A 21996-nucleotide genomic window follows, 5' to 3' on the forward strand; every position below is an offset into this window, starting at 1 on the left:
CAAGTTACACATTCAGTAGCTTGCCGGTGATGGTGGTTGGACCACTGGGCTGAATGTCTCGTAGTCCATCTTGCTGGTGAAACCCCTTTGCCACTTACCTGAGCCCGGAAGGCTCAATAAGATCAATTGGGGAGATGCTCTAATTTATATATTCAGGAGCATCCAACAATATTCGTTGGAGGCTGGACAGGTGCTAGTCATTATGTATGTACCTTTTGTTAAGTGGATCAAAATCATGGTCCGATGACTTGGATGCTTGTTTAGGATGTAGGTCCAACAGTAGTGTTGTAAGGCCACAAACATCTTGGGCTTGCATGACCGAGCCATGCATCAGTTGACCTTGGGGCAAACTAATGGTTTGTCATCTAATCCAACCTGATTGAAGATTAGAATTGTATTGCTATTTAATAGGCAAAATACAGAGGGTTTTACAGTTATACAAAACAAGGATTGCATGTTCGAGAGAAATATATCGAGTTGCTGCAGACCCATCATGAGATGATGTGCCATCCTCCAAGCTGATTATTCTTGGTAAAATTAAAAGTAATTTGACAATCTTTTCCTCACCATCTAAAAAAGGCATAGAAAGACCTGCTTATAGGTAGGTGGTACCCCTGGACTAAGCAACATAATATATATTCTTTTATTATTGGGTACATCACAGTTAGCTCAGAATCCTGGCCAACAACAACTGATGGGCCGCCCGAGCTCATGTGGGCCGGCCCCTCCGTTGTTGTTGGGTACATCACAGTTAGCTCAGAATACTGGCCAACAACAACCGAGCAGCCCCGAGCTCATGTGGGGCTGTGCTTGGCTTTACCCTAGTACACTGTAGGAACCTCATCCAGATCCCAGGGAGGACCATGATACTATGTCCTCTACGATGGTCTTGCCATGTTCTCAGAACATGTTCGACTCATTAGGCACCATCTGTGCACCAATATAGCCTGTGGTAACTAAGTTAGCAAAAGATCCACTTTATTTAAGAGGAGAACAGTATCTTAGGAACCTACTGATCAGTTGTGCCCCCTATTTAAGAGGAGAACGGCATCTTAATCAATCTAGGGCTTACCCAACTAAAAATGGATGTCTCCCATGAGAAATAATAACCACGTCGGCTACATGCAAAGATTTGGGACTAGGATCTGTGAAATCCATGGTTATCAAATCTCCCCTGGTTGTTTGGTGAGAATTGGCCAAATCCATGTACTTTTCAAAGCCACACCTCCAGAAATCCATGGATTTGGTAGTTGGGAAAACCACAACCCCACATCCTGCAGCAGCTCATCAACAATTTGAATAGCAGCTGGGAATTCTCCAGCCAAAAGTCACCTCGTTTTAAGTAGACTATTCCCATAAACATGCGCAGTCCGCATCTGATATTGGCTCCACCAAAATCATGTACCAATCATAAATTGCAGGCAGGTACATCCAAGAGGCCTTATTGTCTGAAATCTCATGATGATTGCTCCCTCACACTAACTGTGAGGAGAAACATGCGCTTCATGGACAGATCCCCTCTATCAGCTCAAATAGTCCAGCTACAATTTAATGCCTTCAAATCAACAACCCAAAATCTCATCTCTAACAGTTTTCAAGTGTTTTGAATGTGACCAGGTAATTTCAAGAAACAAAATCCGATAACTGGCGACCCCAACAGGCAGGTTCCATCAACCCTCAGTCTGCTCCCTCAGCCGTCGGATTGTGCTCCTCACAGTTACAGCACTTGCAGTACTGAGAACAAGAGAGAATAAGAATAAGTAAACCTCAGCAGTTACAAAAGCAGTTATCGCTCGTGCATTTAATATCTTGAAGTGGAAAGAACATTAGAAGGGAGAGTAAGAAAGGAATACTTTAAGGTGTAAGCCCCTCCTGCTTTCACTTTGCCACAGTCCTTGCAACCCCATATCCCAACAGCCTTCCTCTTAACCGCATACTGTGTATCATGAATATCCAATCAGCACCAGTATCTGAATTATTTGCATGAAACAATGACACCCAAATAGAGACGTGGATATAGAGACAATGCAGGTACAACTCATCAGCTTCTGAAAATTTTGGATACAGTAAATCCTTCCAATGTACAGAAGGCTGTAGGGTTATTTAGATGTTTTTGATTGTAAAATCATCAGATTTTTTTTAAGAACTAAAAGAGTCCAAATATAGAAACAAAATATTTGTCTAATCTATGCATATCTTTAAGAAATTTTTACAGTATAACATGTAAATTTAGTATACGGTAAATGTCACATACAACATTGCATGGGAAATTTAACATACAATGTTTTTATTTTATGCCGACAAGTCACTTTGGGGGTACATCAGAATTGTGAAAATGGTGGGCCATAACATTAAATGAACATCACCTGGAGCAAAATTTTGAAGAATCCACTCGTGGGCTGCGCACGCACGAAGTGTGCGACCATTGGTTGTCTTCATATTTTGAGGGCCTGATGAATGGACCATCATGGTCTTTGGACGTTCCACGATTTGCATGGATTGGATGTTATAAACCAGTGATGTGTTGGCAGGAGAAGTGTTGTATGTTAAAGTTTCCATACAACTTTGTATGTGAACATCTGTCAATATGTAATTGATTATTTTTTAAGGTTTTCAATATTGTAATTTGTGTAGGTAATATGAATGCTGCAAAGCATATGATAAGCAGTCACCAAAAACAAGAACAAGAAGAAGAAGAATTAAGTATACTAATGTATCCCATAGTTCTATCCATATTTTCTACTCTGAATGAATAACGATACTCCAGGCCTATACAAGCATTTGAGAATCAAAGGCATGAAGCAATGGGGATGAAACAAGAGGATTGGCATTCAAAGATACCTTCCCACAGAACTCACAGAAGTATTTTGCATGCTGACTCACTTCCATCTTTTTGATCTGCTTCCTCAAGCTGGCACCATATCTTGTACCTGAAATGTCAAATTGGTTTAGCAACCCCTACCTTGTTCTTGTGGAAGAGTTAAAATTCACTACCAATGATTCTAATACTCACCATACTTGCCGACAATTCCGGCCTTCTTTGTACGCTTGGTCTGCATCCACAGAAGGCATCAACAGAGAAACAGTACCGAGTATGAGATAAGGAACATGGGCAAACAAGTATATTTTGGAGGTACCCCAATTGCTAGCAGGGTGCTTGCCAGATTTTTCTGCGACATCCAAACATAATGTATACTCGGTTTGGTTGCCACTTAAAAATGAGTTCATTTCATTTTAGTTAAAAGTAATCAAAGATTAGAGATTTTGGTAAGGATTAAAATTATTCTTGATAGCCCATAATTTATATAAACTGTGATCTACAATTTGATTACAGATTTTGGTAAGGATTAAAATTAATCTTGATAGCCCATAATTTATATAAACTATGATCTACAACACATAATTACTGTTAATTAAAATGACATGACATCAGTTTTAAGTGGCAACCAAACAGGGGCTTAACCATTAAAAATATTGGCAAATGTCATGCAAGCATAGGTGCGTCAATGAGGAATCGAAAGAACATTTTTCATACCTTATTTTATTTTGGTGAACAATTTCTATTCAAGGGAACAAGGAATAATCGGATACCAAAACCGTTAGATTGGTGTCCAACCAAAGGAACACAAAATGGCCGACATGATGTATGGCCCTGTTGAAGTGCCCCAATCAAGATGCATTTATCATACATCTGATGAGCTCACCTTCCAATGTTACCATTCCCAGTCGGTGCATATCTACAATTCTTTTGATGTGGCCACAAAACTTAGTGATGGAGGGCCTGGTTTCTAGGATCAGCATCTGATGTCTGTTTCTGTCTAACACTCACACCCATATTGCTTTCTAAGTGACACAGGCCATCTCCATTAATGAAAAGTGAAATTCGAGGCAATTTGATCACAATGAGCAGATGAAATCAACAGCTAATTGCTGCAAACTTGGTTTTGATTGGACAAATCAATAATCAACCAACTATTGTACATGACAATTCATCATATGTATTGAGGTTTATTTGAATATTGAACCCATGAAGAGTCTTGTTTTGGATCTTAAACAGGTTTTCGTATAGCATGTGGACTAAGTTGGATAATGTTAGTGCATTTCCTGTGTTAGGTGGCTCGCATGTATGCACGTCTCTTTTTTGGGAGTTTTGGAGAACTGGGCTCTTTTGTTTTCAAAAGGCTAAACCTATCACATAGGATAACCATAGGGCAAGCATGTAATAAGGAGAGACCAGTGGGACTTGGTTCCTACAATGGGATAGGGGAACCCAGACCTATAAATTAAAGACACTTGGCCCACCTCACCAGAGGTTGAGTTCTTCATTGACTTGACTTCCACCCACTTCACTCCACGCTGGCCTACCGGAAAAGAAAGCAAGCTAGTCCAAGCAAGAAGGTGACACCTGTTTTTCTATAGCTTTCTCTACTGAAGGGGAACCTAATGTTGATATGCTGCCAACTCTGCTAGAGTGTCTGGTTCAAGGTAAGGGTGCCTCCACTTGCCTTCTTATCACCACCTTTTCCTCTATACACCTGCCCATTTGCAGAATGTGGAGTGACAATCAAAACAGTCCATCTTGAAGCCAGTAGGAAAAGGAAAATGCCACGTATTCAATTAGTCATGGCCCAAGATATGTTTTAAATTTCCGTATCAATTTATGCTTTTCCAACAGATGTTATTGTTTATGCATGCATTTCACAATCTAGGCTAAGAAATCCTAACCGTTGATTTATTGTATAAAAATTAACATGTGGTATCATAGCATAGGTTTTGAGACAACACATATGAAATCCATTATCAATGAAAAATCACACAATCGTTTCAACCCATTTCATAGCATATAGATCACATAATGAAGAACTTCATTGTTATCTCCCATGATTATTCCCAACTGCTTATTCTATGAAATTTTGAAAAAAAAAAAAAAAAAACCTTAAAGTTATTCCATGCACGCTTCTTCTAGATTCCCCTTCAAGAACATTGTTTTCACATCCATATAAATTATTGATGTTCAATGGAAATAATCATTTGGAATAACCACGGAGAAACAATATAGATGTGATCCATGCTATTAAATGGGTGAAAACAATTACATAGTTTTCCATTGATCATAGATTTGCATATGTACAGTCTCAACCTACACTCTATACCACATGTTCCATTGATCATAGATTTGCATTTATGCGGTCTTAACCTACGCTCCAATACCACATGTCAGCTTTCATGAAATCAAATCAACGGTTAGAATTCCTTAGTTAAACTTGCCTTACACATGCATATGCATAACATCATTTGAAAAATCATAAATCAATACAAAAATCGTAAACATATCTTGAACCATGATTAATCATAGATGCACACGGTTCCTTGTCCACCAACTTCAAGATGGACAGCTCTAATTATCACTCCACGCGTCTAATCATGTGAACACTCTTAGCTCGTCTTCTCACTAATTCTCTCCCAAATGTGTGCTTATAAATTAATAGCCTTATACATTGTTTGAGCTTGGATGAAAATAGCCAAGACTCACTAATTTATATGGCTAGGTTCTCTATCGCATCATAGGAATCATGTCTCATTGAACTTTCCTTCCTTATCACATGCTAGTCTTTATCTTTATATTACTTGATTAGGTTTAACCTTTTAAAAACAAATGATCACAAGTTTTTCAGAACTTCCAAAAGGTAGACACCGGGGGATATGCTAACAGGGGTGGCAGTCTCACTGCCGAATCTCACATTCCAAAACCAGTGACAAATGCGTACAAGATCCCAACCATTCATTTCATGGACCCCACCATGTATTTTCCATAATCCAAGAATTAGGCCATTCCTCAGCTCCACATGTGCACTAAATGTGAACTGTTGGCCAATTTGTTTTAATCATTTCCTTTTTTAATACATGTGATGCCCCCCCATCTACACAACAGGATTCACGTAATGAACTGCTTGATCTCACGTGCATGCACTACGCTAGAACACATACAGTGTCTAGATGGCCAGCCTCATGCATACATGTGGCCTAATCAGTGACGCAAACCCATGAAGGGGGTACAAATAGATTTTTTTTAGAAAAGAAGAAGAAGAAGAAGAAGAAAGAGATTGTGGGAAAGAACCCAACAATCCTCTAGCTGAATGCTTGAGACCGCAAAAAACACCCCTCATCGGATCTTTTACCAATCGAACCAAAGAAAGAAACCTGAAAACTAAACTTTTATTCCACAATCATAATAATAATCCCTTACACCTCATAGCATAGGCTTATAAAGACATAAATGAGGTAGAGAAGCCCCTAATAATTTAAAAAATAACCAAATTGCCCCTAAATCCCGTCACTACCATATGGGCTTTATGTAAATGGGCCATAACTCATTCAAACAGCCTCGGAATTGCATAATCTTGGAATCGTTTAAAAGCTTACTTAATAGGCTATCAAATGGGACCAATTTCGTATCTTTTGGACATTGTTTGGTGCCCCAAAAGTGGCCCACCAAGACTGATGAAAATACCAAAAAAGGAAAATTTATTAAATAAAGCAAATCCTAGTAACTAACAAAAACAAATAAATCCTATAAATATAGGTACCATCTGATTGATCCTCTCAGCCCCACAATGTAATCTGACCGTTGATCTCATCAGACCACGGATCCGTGGTCCAGATCATCAGTCAAGACAATCTGAACGGGGGGATTCTTCAAATCCTAATCAATCGGCTTGTGTGGCCATTTGGTTACATCAATCAGAGCTCTCGTTCTCGTTCTTATGCAGACAGTGGCATTTCCGTAATTCCTTTTCATTAGAGCCATCGTTGTTGTAAAGACGATGGCATTTTCGTAAATATTTAGCAATATTCGTGTCAAAAAAAAAACACAAAAAAAAAAAAAAAAAAAAAAAAAAAACTCTGTAAAATGATACTGATGAAACGTTTGAAGCAGAAGCACATTTCCATACATCCATACATATGCGTAGCTTAAGGCAATAGAATAAATATGGGCACGTTAGAATACGACGACCGTATACGTACCATATTCGCTGCCGGGGAAGACGGTCTATGCGCAGCGCCAACGGAAAGTGGATTGCAGTGCTGCAGAAACCCTAATTTGCTTTCTTGCTTTTATAGCGAGAGTGATGCTTTAATAATGCGACTGGTGCTCAATACGCACCCTTTTAATTTTGGTGGTCCGCGTGTGCATTTTAAAAGACGGGCACTCGGGAGGATCTTCGAAAATGAGGGGATTTTTGGTTGCATGGGCCGTCATCGGTAAGGCCGGTCATATCAGCGGTTTGGATCATTGAGCCATGGCCCCACTCGTGTAGGTGCATGCTGTTGCTGTTATTTCAATCTCCATCATATGATTAGTGCATATGTGTCGAAATTAAATGTACGGCGTCACATGATTAGTGCATGTGTCAAAATTAAATGTACGGCTATATTCCATCTTAACAGCTACGACCTAAGGCGCTGGGCAAATACATAGGAGATGGACCAAACGGGACCAAGATCTAATAAGGCCGGTCGCCTAGAAAAGGCCATTGGGTGATTGTTACAGGATGGAGTTATTTCTTTTAAGATAGGTCAAGTATCTATATTCCATATAAAATAATTTTTCCTCTTTAATAGAAATCAAACAAAATAATAATAACAATAATAATAAATAAATCTTACTACAAGTAATAAAGAACAACTAGAAAATGCCTTTCTAGATAGAGAATTGTACCTTATACTTGAACTGAATCCAACGTATAAGTATAAATGTAAATTACATCTAAAGTTAATAACTATTTAATTATTGTTACGGATTACATTAAGGACCGTAAAAGATAAATGATTGAAAGTTATACTGAGAAATGTAAATGACTAATAAAGATAAGGATTACATCAAGAAATGTAAATGAAAGATAATCGAAATATAGTTTTTACTTTGTTTAGTTTGGTTGGTATGAGATGATTTTTTCCTGTTGTATTTCCTTGTTATTTATAGTATTAAATTAATCATCTAGATGCTTCTCACGTTCTGACGATTACTGTAATTGTTTCAACACTACATGACTTTATATGGACTTCCTTGTAAATTTGACACTTATCCTATTAACCACTTCAGGTTTTTTTACCAACTTGACCGCATCTCACTCGATTACTCAGGATGACTCTCAGCTGCTTGATTTGCTTTTGAGTTTATTTTAAATGCTCTGTCTTGTCACTACGTCAAATGTGATTCTATAAAAATCATTTCAAGTATAGTCGAAGATCTTTAGTATATTATATCTTTTATTTTTTATAACACATGTCATTTCCAATTGAGTTTCCTAATAACGGTTAGAAATATGGCACAACATTGCCCCCACATCGTTTCGCGCTTTGGTAAAAGGTAAATGTGAAGCTAATTCATTGTTTGACGCAATAAATGTGATTGATCGGTCATGTAAAAACATTAATTTCAACGGTCTTGGTCGAACCCGACCATCTCAATCGAAAAAATATCAAAATTGGGTACATGGCCATCTTGGTCAGCAAATTCGTCCATCTTGGTCAAATTCAAATGTCTTAGTCGAAAAACGGCAACTTCAGCCGTCTTGGTCAAATTCAACTATCATGATTGAAAAATGGCAAATTCAGTTGTCCTTATCAAACCCGTTCGTTTTGATTAAGAGACAGCGAATTTGGCTGTCTTAGTCGCACTCAGCCGCCATGATCGAAAAACTACAAAATTGGTTGTGACAATGGAGACTGTCAATCAATCCATTTCGAATAGGGCTTACGGTTGAACGGGGTAGTAATATGGCTAAGAGCCCATTACTTCTTGAACTACTTGAATAAGTTGGTCACGATTCGAAGTGGTGAGATTTGGCTATTAGAGGTGGTTCAGAGCCTACTTGGTTTTGTCTTCCATGATACGGTAGATTCTCATAAAAGGGCTAACCCTTAGCTATATCCTGATTTCATTCTTCATGGATAAATTTTATGACATCCCGCTTTGGTTGCCTAAACTCTATATGCAGTGGAGTATTCCTCCTATCCTGGATTAGGACAGGAAGCGAGTTCAGCTATAAAGGAGGTATCAGTAGCGGTTAAACCATGTTATTGACAAAACTTACCTTGACATCATACTGCATTGTCGTGATGCTTTTTTGGTGTTGATGGTCATTAATTGGTGCATGGCCTCAGTCTGCTACCTATAATGGGGGCGGTAGAGGATTTCTAGTTCAAAATCTTCTCAGTTTTTTTGAAAGTCAAATGTTGATTGATAAAGAAAAGTCATTCAAAATAAGATGAGAAAAAGTACTTCAAAATAAGATAAGGAAAATGTTTGCATGCCTCACCTAAGACTTTAAATTCACCTCATCCATCGGGTGAATCACCCCTTACTTAGCATTGATTACAAAAATCAAATTGATTGAATGCTTGGCGCTTGTTTAATTTGTTAAAATTTTGAGTAAATTAAATCATCATCATTGCAATTTTAGGTAGCTATATAAAGGGTTTTTTCTTATAACGATAGCCTTAAAGTCTTAGGAAACTAAGGTTTTAGCTATACTTTTATGATCGTTAGTTTTTTTTTTTTTCACAGAATAAAAATGTCATTTTACCAGCCGCTCTTTTGTACGGCGGTAACTTGTCTTGGAAGTTTTTTTTTTTTTTTTTTTTCAAATAAGAATTATAAATTCCACTAAATCATGATCGAATCTAGTTTTTTAGGAGATCTAATTTATTCATTTTATTCGGGACATCTTGAGACATCAGAGAGCATTGATTTCATCTTCATCCAAGCTCTATATGGCCCCCAAATGGAGATGACGATAGCCTTTATTTTTGAGATTTTTCTCAGGTGTAGTCCACCCCTTATGTCTTTCTCCCTCATTCTCGGGGGTTATGCCCTGAAATTAATTACCCAAGCTAATAGTTGAAGTGTTTTCAAATTTCTTTAAGAGAGAGAGGACCCCATGAAATTGTTAGGACAGTTGCTGCCACATCCATAAGCCCTACTCGAATAAGCTTCTCATTTCTTTCATTAGGATGAGTTTTTAAGTGTTTCTCCTAGAGAGTAGGACCCTAAACTATTTGGAAAGTTTGTATGGTTGGAAGGTATCCGTGTGGGGTCCAATCATGATTAGTGGGACTCATAATCCCTTCTTTAAAAAAGGCTTTTCAATCTACTGTTGTACGTCTAACAACTACCACGAGGGCTTTTTTTTATTTTCTTTCCTCGAAGACTTCAAAAAGTGCCATTCGGTAAAAAATGAAGAGGTATAAGAATTGAGTTAAAAATTATAAATTTATCATACTTTAACATGATTGTTATATATATATATATATATATATATATATATATATATATATATATATATATATATATATATATATATATATATATATAAACTTACCATAGGCCCACCTTGTTGCATCCATTCTGTATCCATGCTGTCTATCCATTTCTCAGGATCATGCTCTAATCCAATTCTCCATGTAGAGCATGATCCTAAAAAGGAAAAAGATTGAAATCTCAGGTGGATCATAGGAAACAATGGTGATTAAACTATCTACCGTTCAGAACTTCTTAGGGTGCACTTTAATATTTTTGTAACGCTTATTTATTATCCCATTCATTGATAAGGTCACGTGAGCTGGGACTAAGGAAAAATATAAATATCCACTTGATCCAAAACTTTTGTAACCCACTAATGATAAATTACCAAACCAACTTGATTTGCTTGTTTTTGGGATCATGCATAAAAATGGTCTAGAAAAAAAAAAAAGAAAAAAAAAGATAAACGGCGTGGATTAAGAATAGATACATCAAGGTGGCCCCATGTCTTAGGTAAGCGGGTGTCCCAATGGTCCAGCAAATGAAAAATGTACTAAAACATTACCCGCCAACCCACCCGCAAAGTTAATGAAAACTTGCTTGTAAGGCCCCCCAACGTTAATGAAATTGTAAGGTTTTTGGAGTTTTATTTTTTGTGTTGGGGGTTGTTTGGCACTGGGGATATAAGGGGATTCGAGGGGGTTTCAAATCCTTGTTTGGCAGCATAAAGGAAAGGGGGGTTGCATATGAGGGGGTTTCAAATCCCTTTTTGAGGGGATTTCAAATCCAAAGTGAAAGGTTGAATTACACCTAAAATCATTTCAATAGTTGCAGGTGTAACATGTGTATCACTATATTATTATTCTAATAGGCACGTGGCCCACTAATGATGATCAACACGGTCTAAACATTGTTCAGCATCGTCCAAACATTGTCCATGTAAATCAATGATTAAAAATCATTAGTTAGTCACTCAAACATGATCTTGTGCTTGTAGCCCATCCAAAACTTGAAATTTCATGCAAAACATATATTTTAGCAGGCTTATCACAACAATTTTGTTAAAAATTACATATCTCACTAATTAGAGATATTAAAGTTGATTTGATAATTAAATTCAAACCCCTATAAATAAACCTGCATTGTGAGGATTGTGAGGATTTCAAACTGGGTTCCGAATATTGGGAGTTCCGGATCAGGGGGTTCCAAATCTCAAACAAGCCCTTAGCTTATTCCATCCGTATAAGGTAAATTATATTAATGGATTAAATGACACGTAAGCACCACGTTCCGCCCTACACCAAGTCACGTAACTAATGATGGTCCCCTGATGTTTTTAATGATAGGCATTCAATCACCACTTTTTCATGTGGCGTGGTCCACCTTAGATTTGGATCTGCTTCAATTTTCTAGTCATGTCCTTAAATGATCTGTAAAAACGGATGGACGACATGGATATAAAAAAACATACATCAAGGTGGGTCCCACAGTCACAGATCCACGGACGTCGGTGGTTCTCAAGATCCATCGACGCCGCGTTCACCCGCTCACCAGGTTCGCGAGCGCGTATGTTGGAAGTTGGTACGGCCCTTGCAGCTTTTCTTTCTCAAATCGCCCATCCTCCTGCCGCAGGGGTGGCCCACCTGATGAGTGGGAGTAATGCTTTAGTCAGTGACGAGGCCCACCTCACACACCGCTGTAATGTCACACCGATTTGCCCGATTGGCGCGTGCGACAGGGTGCGCGTGGGGCTCTTTCCTCCTGTAGATCTTCCAAACCTCCCTCTTTGAAACCTCATCCCCGGAAAACAGATAGCATCACCCCTCGTTTTTTGACATCCACCCCCTCGTTTTTTGACAATTCAACCCCATCTGCCATGCATATGCTGGTGAATTGCTCCAACTGCAGGATCCCACTGCAGCTCCCGGCCGGCGCAACATCGATAAGATGCGCCGTGTGCCAAGCTGTCACCGAGATCGCCGATCCCCGCAGCGCCGCTGCTCCTCCTCCTCCTCTGCATCATCCCTCTCCCCACAACCACGCCCCACCCGGCCCACCTCCGTCGGCCCACGGGAGCAAGAAGGCGGTGATCTGCGGGATCTCGTACCGCTACTCACGGCACGAGCTCAAGGGCTGCATCAACGACGCCAAGTGCATGCGCTACCTACTCGTCAATCGCTTCAAGTTCCCCGAATCCTCCATCATCATGCTCACCGGTACGATCCCATGTTCCGATCTTGATTACGTTTCCGGATTTCTTAAATTCGTGATAATTCAATGGTTAGATTGTGTTCGACCTGAATTTAGCCTTGATCGCGAATTGTCGTTAGTTTCCGCATACAAATGGGCACAGGTGTAAGGTGTTTAGGACCGTTGATTTGGTGGGTCATCACGTGGAATTCTTAAAGTTTTTGTTAATTCGATCACTAGATTATGTTCAACCTGAATTTAGCCTTGATAGTTGTCCCGTTTGTCGCGAATTGTCGTGAGTTTTGGCATAAATGTCGGCATAGGTGTAAGGTGTTTGGACTGTTGATATGGTGGGTCATCATTTGGATGGGCCGTATTCCAAGAATTAAGGTGATCGGACAGTCTGATCACCTGTATGATGGTGGTTTCAATCTTGATTATATTCTCGAGTTCTTAAATGTGATAATTTGATCTTTAGATCATGTTCAACCTGAATTTAGCCTTGATAGTTGTCCCGTTCGTTGCGGATTGTTGTTAGTATTAGCATTACATATGGGCATGGGTGTAAGGTGTTCAGGACTGTTGATTTGGTGGGTCATCACGCAGGCGGACCATATTCCAATAATTAAGGCAATTGGACTATGATAGTCATTCTGATTGGTGGCCTGCAAAACTGTGCAATGCTTCATGTTTGACAGGCCAAACTTACAACCATTGGCAGGTAGGATCATGTAATGAGCATGGGTGTTAGTATTTGACCGGCATATGTGGCATTGCACCAGATCAGTATTTGACCGGCATATGTGGCATTGCACCAGATCAGTATTTGACCGGCATATGTGGCATTGCACCAGATCTATGGTTCCTGATCACCATACCATGTGCATGCTGGATATCGTGCTTCTTCCATGAAACGCAGATTATAGTAGCAGTAGCACTTATCTGGATATATGTGCTGATTGAGGATGCCGTGATGAATGATGGACTCATTCCGCTCACATTTTGTTTACTCATGTGGGGAGAGAGTTAAGTGATCTAGCAAATGTTCTAGAGAGAAGGAATCAGGTTCCCCACTCTATGTATTGGAATTTCCATTCCTAGGAAAGAAAGATCAAACATCAAGGGAAGTTCCCACTTCCCAGTTCCAAAGGCCAATATGATTTACTAGTGCCAAAATGCAAGTGACACGTGTTTAGAAAGTTCCAATAGACCCACGCATATCTCACTTGAGGTTTTGGGTGGACAAACAGAAGAATGGAAGTCTGCTCAATGTTACCCCATGCAAATCAAACTCCGTAGTCAAACCACTGTTCAGTGTTGAATCCAACTGCTACCCAAGATCACACCTTTGGCCTTACGAAATCATGGTCCATAAGATTTTCAGCCAAAAGTTGTTAACCTCCTCAATCTATGAGAAGGAATATTTTGAAATATTTATCAGTTGTTTTCCATTTGGTTCGTGGCCGATTGTATTTAAAGTTTCGAAGGTCGCTGATTAACTAAAGGCCTACTTGATGAATGCCTAAAAATGAGTTCATCTCATTTTTGTTAATCATAATTATGTACTAGAGATCATGTATTGAAGGCCTGTTTGATGGTCGCCTAAAATGAGCTGAACTCATTTTTATGGCATCTACCAGACGGGCCCTAAGATTTTGATGTTTTCTACTTGCACACATTAATGACGAGTTATTTGAACCATTTGCCACTTAGGGCCGCAGTGGGATTCACAAGCGAATTAAGTTATGAGCATTAACGGCGAGTTATTTGAACCATTTGTCATTTAGGGCTGCACTGGGATTCACGAGTGAATTAAATTACAAGCATTCCGTTTAATCAAGGAAGTGACAAAAATTGACGATGTTTTCTAGTGGTCTTTGCGAGGAAGTAGCCCTCAATTGAAATTACTTTTGCAAGTTCTTTTCTTTATCTTCTTCTTCTTCTTCTTCTTCTTTTTTCCTCTAGAAGCTAAATAGCTGAGGATAACATTTTTTAACTAGTCGAATGAGTTATCCAACGGTTACTGCTGGTTAAACTGTAAATTCTTGCAATTTCTGGCTTATAGTTCTGAAAGTATTATCTTTTTGTGTGATGTCTATGATAGTTCCACACATGGCACACACAAAGAAGCATTCAGGACTGCCTTTTCTCGAGGTAGCTGTGGTTCTCCTCATTAATTATTTCTACTGCATAAAAAAACTCCATAATTAAAGCGTGAACATATGCTTTATTTTCTGCTGATTTCTAATGGCTAATGTGGGTTTTTTTTTTTTCATGATTATAGTTATTCTATTCAGAATTTGGGGATCAAAGACCCCATCTTTGTCTGTGATAGGACAAGCAAAATTGATCTCACTTAGGTGCTAGTAGTTGGGATAGAAGGCTGTTGATGTTCTGGATGTTTATTGTTTTATTTTCTTCCTAACCAGTTCTAATATTATCTTTTCATGAAAGTTGGATTGCAGAAGAAGAAACTGATCCATATAAGATTCCAACTAAGAACAACCTGCGGATGGCATTATTTTGGCTCACGCAGGGCTGTCAACCGGGAGACTCACTAGTATTTCACTACTCCGGCCATGGTTCACGGCAGCTGAACCGTAATGGGGATGAAGCTGATGGATATGATGAAACCCTTTGTCCTCTGGACTTTGAAACGCAGGGCATGATTGTTGATGATGAAATCAATGCAACACTTGTCAGACCACTCCCTCGTGGAGCTAAGCTTCATGCAATTGTAGATGCTTGCCATAGTGGCACAGTACTTGATTTGCCATTCCTCTGCAGAATGAATAGGTTAGTGACCTGTTACATGTTTTGTTTGTGTGACAAGCAGACAGCCGACCTCCTGCTTTACTTTGCTCATTAGTTGATGCTTATGGCTTCTAGTGACGATTTCCTGATGTAACATTTAATTTAGGCTGCCTTTGACTCGTGGCCATTTCAGGAGAAGAAAAATAGTTTGTGATTTCGGAAATTTATGCGCTTAGTAGAATTTTCAAATATCTCAAAATGGGATTCTTTTTTGTTGGGTAGGAAATAAAGAACTATTTCATCAACAGGAATATCATTTAGTGTTTTTCTGAAATTCTACTCAGAGTAGCAATCCCAAAAATCACAAAACATTGTTCTCATGACCTGAGCCAAACACAGCCATTATAGGTCGGTGGACTTTGATATATTTTGAAATTACATGTAGCTCTCATCCATCTAGATGCTTTCTCAATTGGATCCATTATTTACATCTTGTGCCTTTTGCTAGATGTATTCGTTATGACGTTGCATGGAATTTGTAGAATAAGCTCTACCAAGTTGACTAGCATGCCATTTCAAATCCTTTATTTTCATTATTAGTGGAAGAAATTTTATTTTTGCCATTCCTGTGCATATGGAGTTTAGCTGACATCATGATCTATGAAATTTTAGACTTGGGATGCTTGTTTTCTTAAGAAGGCATAATTTCGATGAGGCATGCATCAATGTGATTTTGGATTTCCCTGGGAAGCTGTTAAGCAAAATACCTGACGGGACCCGAGATCAGGAAGTCATGGAGCATGTCCCTATTAGAATCATAAGGAAATCAGTGGGAGAATTTGGACAGATCTGTGGCATCCATGTGATGACCATTCCAGTAATCCAAGTGGAAATTGATAGAATTTCATGGACTCCTGGGATTGAGTTTGCAATGATTGCTACTTGATATCACGGTGAACAAGAGGTTTAAGATTTCTTCAGTTCTATGCACATGAGCTTGCTCACTCTCTTAAAAATCAGCAGATAGTTTTGTCACATGTGTGCATGTGTGCGTGTCTATATATCCCAGAAATTGTGTGTGTGTGCCCTCTTTTTATCTTCTTTTCTTTTATAAAAAAAAGTACCACTACGTTCTTAGCACGATTGAGACCACCTATTTTTAGATGGATTTTTCAACAACTATCTCTTGGTTGTAAGAGTCTACTCCTAATGTATCAATACAAACATGCATTTGCATGTCCAGAGGCCCTTGCATGCATGCTCTGATGGTCATTGAGGACTTCCAGTCAATGTATTCATTTTCAAGGCCCTAAGATTTCCAATTTCAAGTGTATAAATTACTTGAAGAATAGGTATAATTAATGGCCAGAACAGAAAGGCAGAATATCATACACGAAGGTACTTGGCTGCAGAACTTTTAATTGTGAAAGTGCTAGTATTTTGAGTCAGAGCCACTTGCTGGACGCTTCATTTTGTAATTATGTTATATATTGGCACTATTTCTCGATACTCTAGTTGCATGGATATATTGGCATCAATATCAGTGTTCCTGGATTGCTCTGTTCGATGCCTTCTATCCCTCTCTGTGTTGTATCACCATAACTCTAAATCTCACCAACTTTCTACAGTCAAGATCCTGAGTTTGATAAAGGCATGAGAGTAAGTGAACCCATTGAGGCACCCAAAATGTACTTGTGCAAATGAAACTGGGAGTACTTATGTATGCATGTATACATAAAACCACACTATATCATCTCAATAAAATAAAATAAATAAATAAACAAAACCACACTCTATACCACAAATACTATCATATGCTATGTGCTTCTGAATCTCTTATCCAACTCTACTATTTGATTGTTTATGGTTTTGTTGCTCAACTCTCCATGAATCACTTGCACCATTATTGGAGTGTGCTACTGTGCTGATACATGCTTTATCAAGGATGTAAGGAGGGAGAATGTACTAAACAATAATTCCTCTGAATGTTTTACTGAATTTCTTGATCATAAAAAATTGTGTACTAAATTATTCTCTATGGATGTAGGAGTGGGCAGTACATATGGGAGGACCACCGTCCTCGATCAGGCATGTGGAAAGGGACAAACGGTGGGGAAGCCATTTCCTTCAGTGGTTGTGACGATGATCAAACATCTGCCGATACATCTGTAAACTCCACTACTTAAAATGACCCCCCTTTTACTTGAGTTATAACAATTGGTTGTTCTCTTTCATCATCACCATCATCTAAGTCTTATCCCAAGTAGTTGGGTCGGCTATACGAATCCTGTCCTGCAATTCCACTCTATCGAGGACCATATCCTCAGTTAAAAGTGAATGTTCTCCCTATGAGTTTTATAACTCAAAAATATAACTTCACTGCAAAGATCAATTGAAGCATCCTGCGGAAAAACATGAAAAGTGACCGTTTCCTAAGTTTGTTCAGTTTGAAAATTTTTGTTTTATTTCTTTCATTGGTGAGTAACCATTTCATTGTGTTTTCAGCTTCTTTACAAATTTGAATTTAAAGCACGAGTAATCCAATTAACAGGATGAAGCATGGATTTCAGAATTGCACGTGCACCATACTAGTTTTATCCAAGAGGTAGAGGCTACTTGCAATCAACGTCCTAACTGAACCAAGGGTATTTGTGAACAGGCATTATCAAGGATCACCTCAACAGGTGCGATGACTTTCTGTTTCATCCAAGCGATCGAGCGTGGGCATGGAGCTACATATGGGAGCATACTGAATTCCATGAGGACCACCATTCGTAATACTGGTAATGACATGGGTGGCGGTGCGGTAACATCAGTCATCAGCATGCTTTTGACAGGGGGCAGCGTCAGCGGTGGTTTAAGACAGGTATTGCCTCTCATCAGAATGGGCACACATATGCACACAAGCACGTGTAATAGGGATATGCCCATGCTTGTACGCATCTGTTCTTGCTTGTGACAATGTGTATTTATGGATGGATGCTTGTGGATGCATGCATGGATGTACTGTTGTTCTATGGGTTGAATTCTGTTAGGCCTAATGAGTGTCTTAAGATTAAGTGTGCAATCATAAGTTGTGATAATCCCATTAAGCATATTCATACATAGACATGCAGAGAGGGTAGGGGTGCTAATGGGTCGGATCAGGTTGAGGGGGGGCCCAAACCTGACTCATTTAATAATTGGGTTGGAATTTTGAACCCAGACCCAACCCATTAAAATTCGGGTCAGGTTTGGGTTGGGTCGAAGTAAAAAATGGCTGACCCATTAGTCCTGGACCAAGACCCAACCCATTTATCACATGGGTCAGCTTTGGGCTGGGTGACTTGGGTCTAGGTTGGGTATAGAAATTACTATTGAGTTTTCACACAAATAATGTTCCATACCACGGTGGCTATAAATTTTGATGGTAAAACAAAATAAAATGGCCAGCAGTTCAAATTCAACGGGCAAATTCAAATGGTTAGGTTACTTCGATAAGTGTTCTCTTTTTTATATCCTCCATCTTGCATGGTCCAAATTGTCACAGGTAGTGTATGGGTGACCATGTTTTAGAAAAAGGTGTTCGGCTATTGCTATAGTCCAGCCTGAAAGAAAACAAAAAACCCGCATATGTAATTAACTACTTTTTTTCTTGAGTCTGGGTTGGTCCGTTTTAGAATGACCCAAATTGGACACATTTAGATCCAAGTCAGGTTGATTTTGAGAGGACCTAGATGTGACCCATTTATTAATTCAAGTTGAACTTTTGGACCCAGACCAGCCACATGGATTTAAATTTTGGACCCAGACCCACTAATTTTCAGGTTGGGTCCAATGACCCATTCAGCCGAATTCATTTTCACCCCTAAAACATGCATGTACATCCGTGTTATGCATTTGCATATGTAGCAATATTGTGAAAATTGAATTGCAAGCTATAGAGATCTTATTAATCATAGAAGTTATTTTGGGTGTGTTTGGTTGCACCAAATACACCCTATATCATAATGAAGCAGGAACAAGAGCCACAACAAGAAGTAGAAAAATGAGCCATTTTATGACATGGAAGAAATAAAAATCATGAGATTTTGAAGCATCATTAGGTGGACGCTTATGTATAAGAATCATGCATCTATATTACAAACTGATATATTATTTCTTTTATGGCTTCAGGAGCCGCAGTTAACTTCTTTCGAACCGTTTGACGTGTACTCAAAGCCCTTTGCGCTGTGATTTGGGTGCTCTCCGATGTGGCGTTCATATTGTTTTACATCCTTCTTTCCATGCCCTTGTACAGTTGTAGGCAGGGACACTTGCTAGAAGAACACCTTCCTGTTATCTCATCAACTATACATCTCCATTAGATTACTGCTTAATTAGAATTTATTCTTCTGTTATCTAACACCTTCCTGTTATCTCATCAACTATACATCTCCATTAGATTACTGCTTAATTAGAATTTATTCTTCTGTTATCTATAATCATTGTGGGCCCACTTTTTCTTTTTTCTTGATTGCTAAATGTCAACATTGATCAATGCATCAACTACAAACAGCCACACATGAGCTACTTCCGTGTATCTATTTGTTGGCTCCTCTCCCAGCCAACCTGGTCGACTCAGTATGGTTGTCCAAATAAGCACAATAAGCAATTTCAATCTGATGCTGGGGGGGCTTGAGCTAGTAGAGTAGATGATAAACCAGGCTGACTCGGTATGTACTGAGTTGAGCTTCTGACTAGCTCCTCTGAACCTCAGAGCCATGAGCAATGTGCCAGTGGGAATGATCTGGTGCAAAATGTCCGCATGAAACGAAGGTATGAGGCATTTTAACTGCTGTTAGACCTTTAATCATATGGTTTTCGGGTGTTGGTGCCGCCACCTGACAATGATCGAGTGTGAACAGTTGCAACTTTCTTGGTTGCAAAAACTTTCGCACCCTTATCTCGGTAATGGTACTAAAAAATCTGTACCATTATGAGGCAGGCCCTAGCACGTATGTGCCTTGGATCAGGGCTTGGCCCACACATCAAGTAGGTAACATTTGACAGCTAAAAGAATGAATGAAGTCCCACCCTCAATGCACATGCGGCCAACATGAGTACTATTCCCAACTGATTATCAGACCAAGGTATGCTCGAAGCCTAACTGACGGCCCAGATGGATGTCGGGCATGTCATGTTGAAGCTTAGCAAGGGTTTTAAAGCCAAAAAAAGAAAAAGTTACAGAAAAAGCAAATCAGGGCCCACTTGAATGCACTGTAAAGGAGAATCGATTCCACATTCTTGGCCAGCCCTATCTGCCAGGCTTTTGGAGCCGCTCGGAATACGGATGCTGTATGGTCTGCGTTAGGTCCGTCACCTTTTTTTTTTCTCCCATAATTGCAAGTCATTTGTTACACCACTTGCCGATGGCCTGAAGCATCTGATCTCCCATTAAAAGCACACTGTTTAGGATCCTACACAAAGGAAGCTTCTTATGTACACTGGTTTTCCGTGATGTTTTGAGTTCGAAGTGGGTAATCATGTCTCTTTTAACATCTCCTTAAGTTTCATTAAAATAAAAAAATTAAAAAAATCCATCATTTTGCCAATGTTTCACTCAGACAACGATACATTCTCAAGTACATGCAATATTTTCCTTGCCGTGCCTATATGTGGGCGAGCCTGGGTTGGTTCAGGGCTGGATTTTGAATTGTCCAGGCTGGATCTACTGGGCTCAGCCTATTCAGAACATTGATTTGCACAGCCCAGGCTTAGCCCATTTCCAAACCTACCTAGATTGCAAACCCTTTGCAGATTGGTGGTAGAGGAAGGGGATGGATCACTCCCTTTGATCTGTCTTTGAGGGAAGAAGCCAATCCAGACCATCAAAATTGTATGTCCCACTGTAGATGGGGCATAGCTCAAAAGTTCATGATTGAACTATCCTGAATGTCTGACCAATGAACATAGAATATATGCTAAAAAAGAAAAGTAGTCAGGGATCCAAAATCATCAATCAAATGCCAGTACGTCATTTTGGGCCACGCCCCACAAGAGGGTTAAGAATTTTTTAATGGTTAAGATTGACATGTTTGTGTGGTGGATGGCAGATGCGTGCAGTAAATACAACCAACAAACTTTGGCAAGTGGCTTGCTTAGGACGTGACAGGCATAGCAGATGCAAAACTTCAAATAGGACCAGCCCAAACAAGTTAAAACCCAGGCCTCAAACGACCCTAGGCCCGGTCTTCAACAGCCCTATAGCTTAGATTGTGCATTTTAATACACCAGCTCTGACCATACGTTATAAAGGACATAGTGGTTATGGCACGTGCAATGCGCAGTGGTATGCAGAACCTGGAAGGGTGGGGGGGAGAAGTGGCTGGTTTTGGTTTTTTAAAATTGTACACGGGGCATAAGTTAGTTTAATCAAACCAACCAGGTTGTAGGATCCACCTTGGAAAAATCGTTTCCCAAATTGAGATTGATTCAACATCCCTAATCTGTACTATATAAGGCAAGCAGCCCAGAACAATTTAACCCTGATATTGGTTTTCCCATGCGCCAGGAGCTTCAGTTGTGAGAGGACAGGAAGGGAATTTACTCTTAGAGTGGTTGTTCTAGCCCTTTGATAAGGGATCCTCAAGATTTTTCCCACTCATCGAAATTCAATATACATCTATACATCTATTGCATCAGCTTGTGTTAGAACGTTGGCCCAAAAACAAAGCAAATCTAAAACTCAGGTAGGCAATAGCATAGGAAAAACTAATAATGGGTCA

General features: G+C 39.4%; 2 protein-coding genes across 4 annotated transcripts; one reads left to right on the forward strand and one right to left on the reverse strand.

The window, feature by feature from the left end:
* Positions 1-1382: 1382 nt before the first annotated feature.
* On the reverse strand, positions 1383-7150 carry LOC131248089 (large ribosomal subunit protein eL43z). Of its 2 annotated transcripts, XM_058248140.1 has the most exons (5): positions 7027-7150; positions 3014-3053; positions 2842-2930; positions 1854-1936; positions 1383-1734 (listed from the first exon to the last, which is right to left on the reverse strand). In XM_058248140.1, exons 1-5 carry the CDS (start codon positions 7027-7029, stop codon positions 1671-1673), a joined length of 279 nt encoding a protein of 92 aa, XP_058104123.1. In that variant the 5' UTR covers positions 7030-7150; the 3' UTR covers positions 1383-1670. The 2 variants fall into 2 exon arrangements, with proteins under 2 accessions (XP_058104123.1, XP_058104122.1); XM_058248139.1 differs by lacking the exon at positions 7027-7150 and having other exon boundaries at positions 3014-3059.
* A 4904-nt stretch (positions 7151-12054) lies between these two features.
* On the forward strand, positions 12055-19634 carry LOC131248090 (metacaspase-1). Of its 2 annotated transcripts, none has more exons than XM_058248141.1 (5): positions 12055-12522; positions 14962-15292; positions 17298-17418; positions 17910-18116; positions 19406-19634. In XM_058248141.1, the coding sequence occupies exons 1-5, from the start codon at positions 12183-12185 to the stop codon at positions 19463-19465; spliced, it is 1059 nt and encodes a 352-aa protein (XP_058104124.1). In that variant the 5' UTR covers positions 12055-12182; the 3' UTR covers positions 19466-19634. The 2 variants fall into 2 exon arrangements, with proteins under 2 accessions (XP_058104124.1, XP_058104125.1); XM_058248142.1 differs by having other exon boundaries at positions 12103-12522; positions 14951-15292.
* Positions 19635-21996: the final 2362 nt, after the last annotated feature.

This window comes from Magnolia sinica, chromosome 6 (assembly GCF_029962835.1).
Source record: "Magnolia sinica isolate HGM2019 chromosome 6, MsV1, whole genome shotgun sequence".
NCBI lineage: Eukaryota > Viridiplantae > Streptophyta > Magnoliopsida > Magnoliales > Magnoliaceae > Magnolia > Magnolia sinica.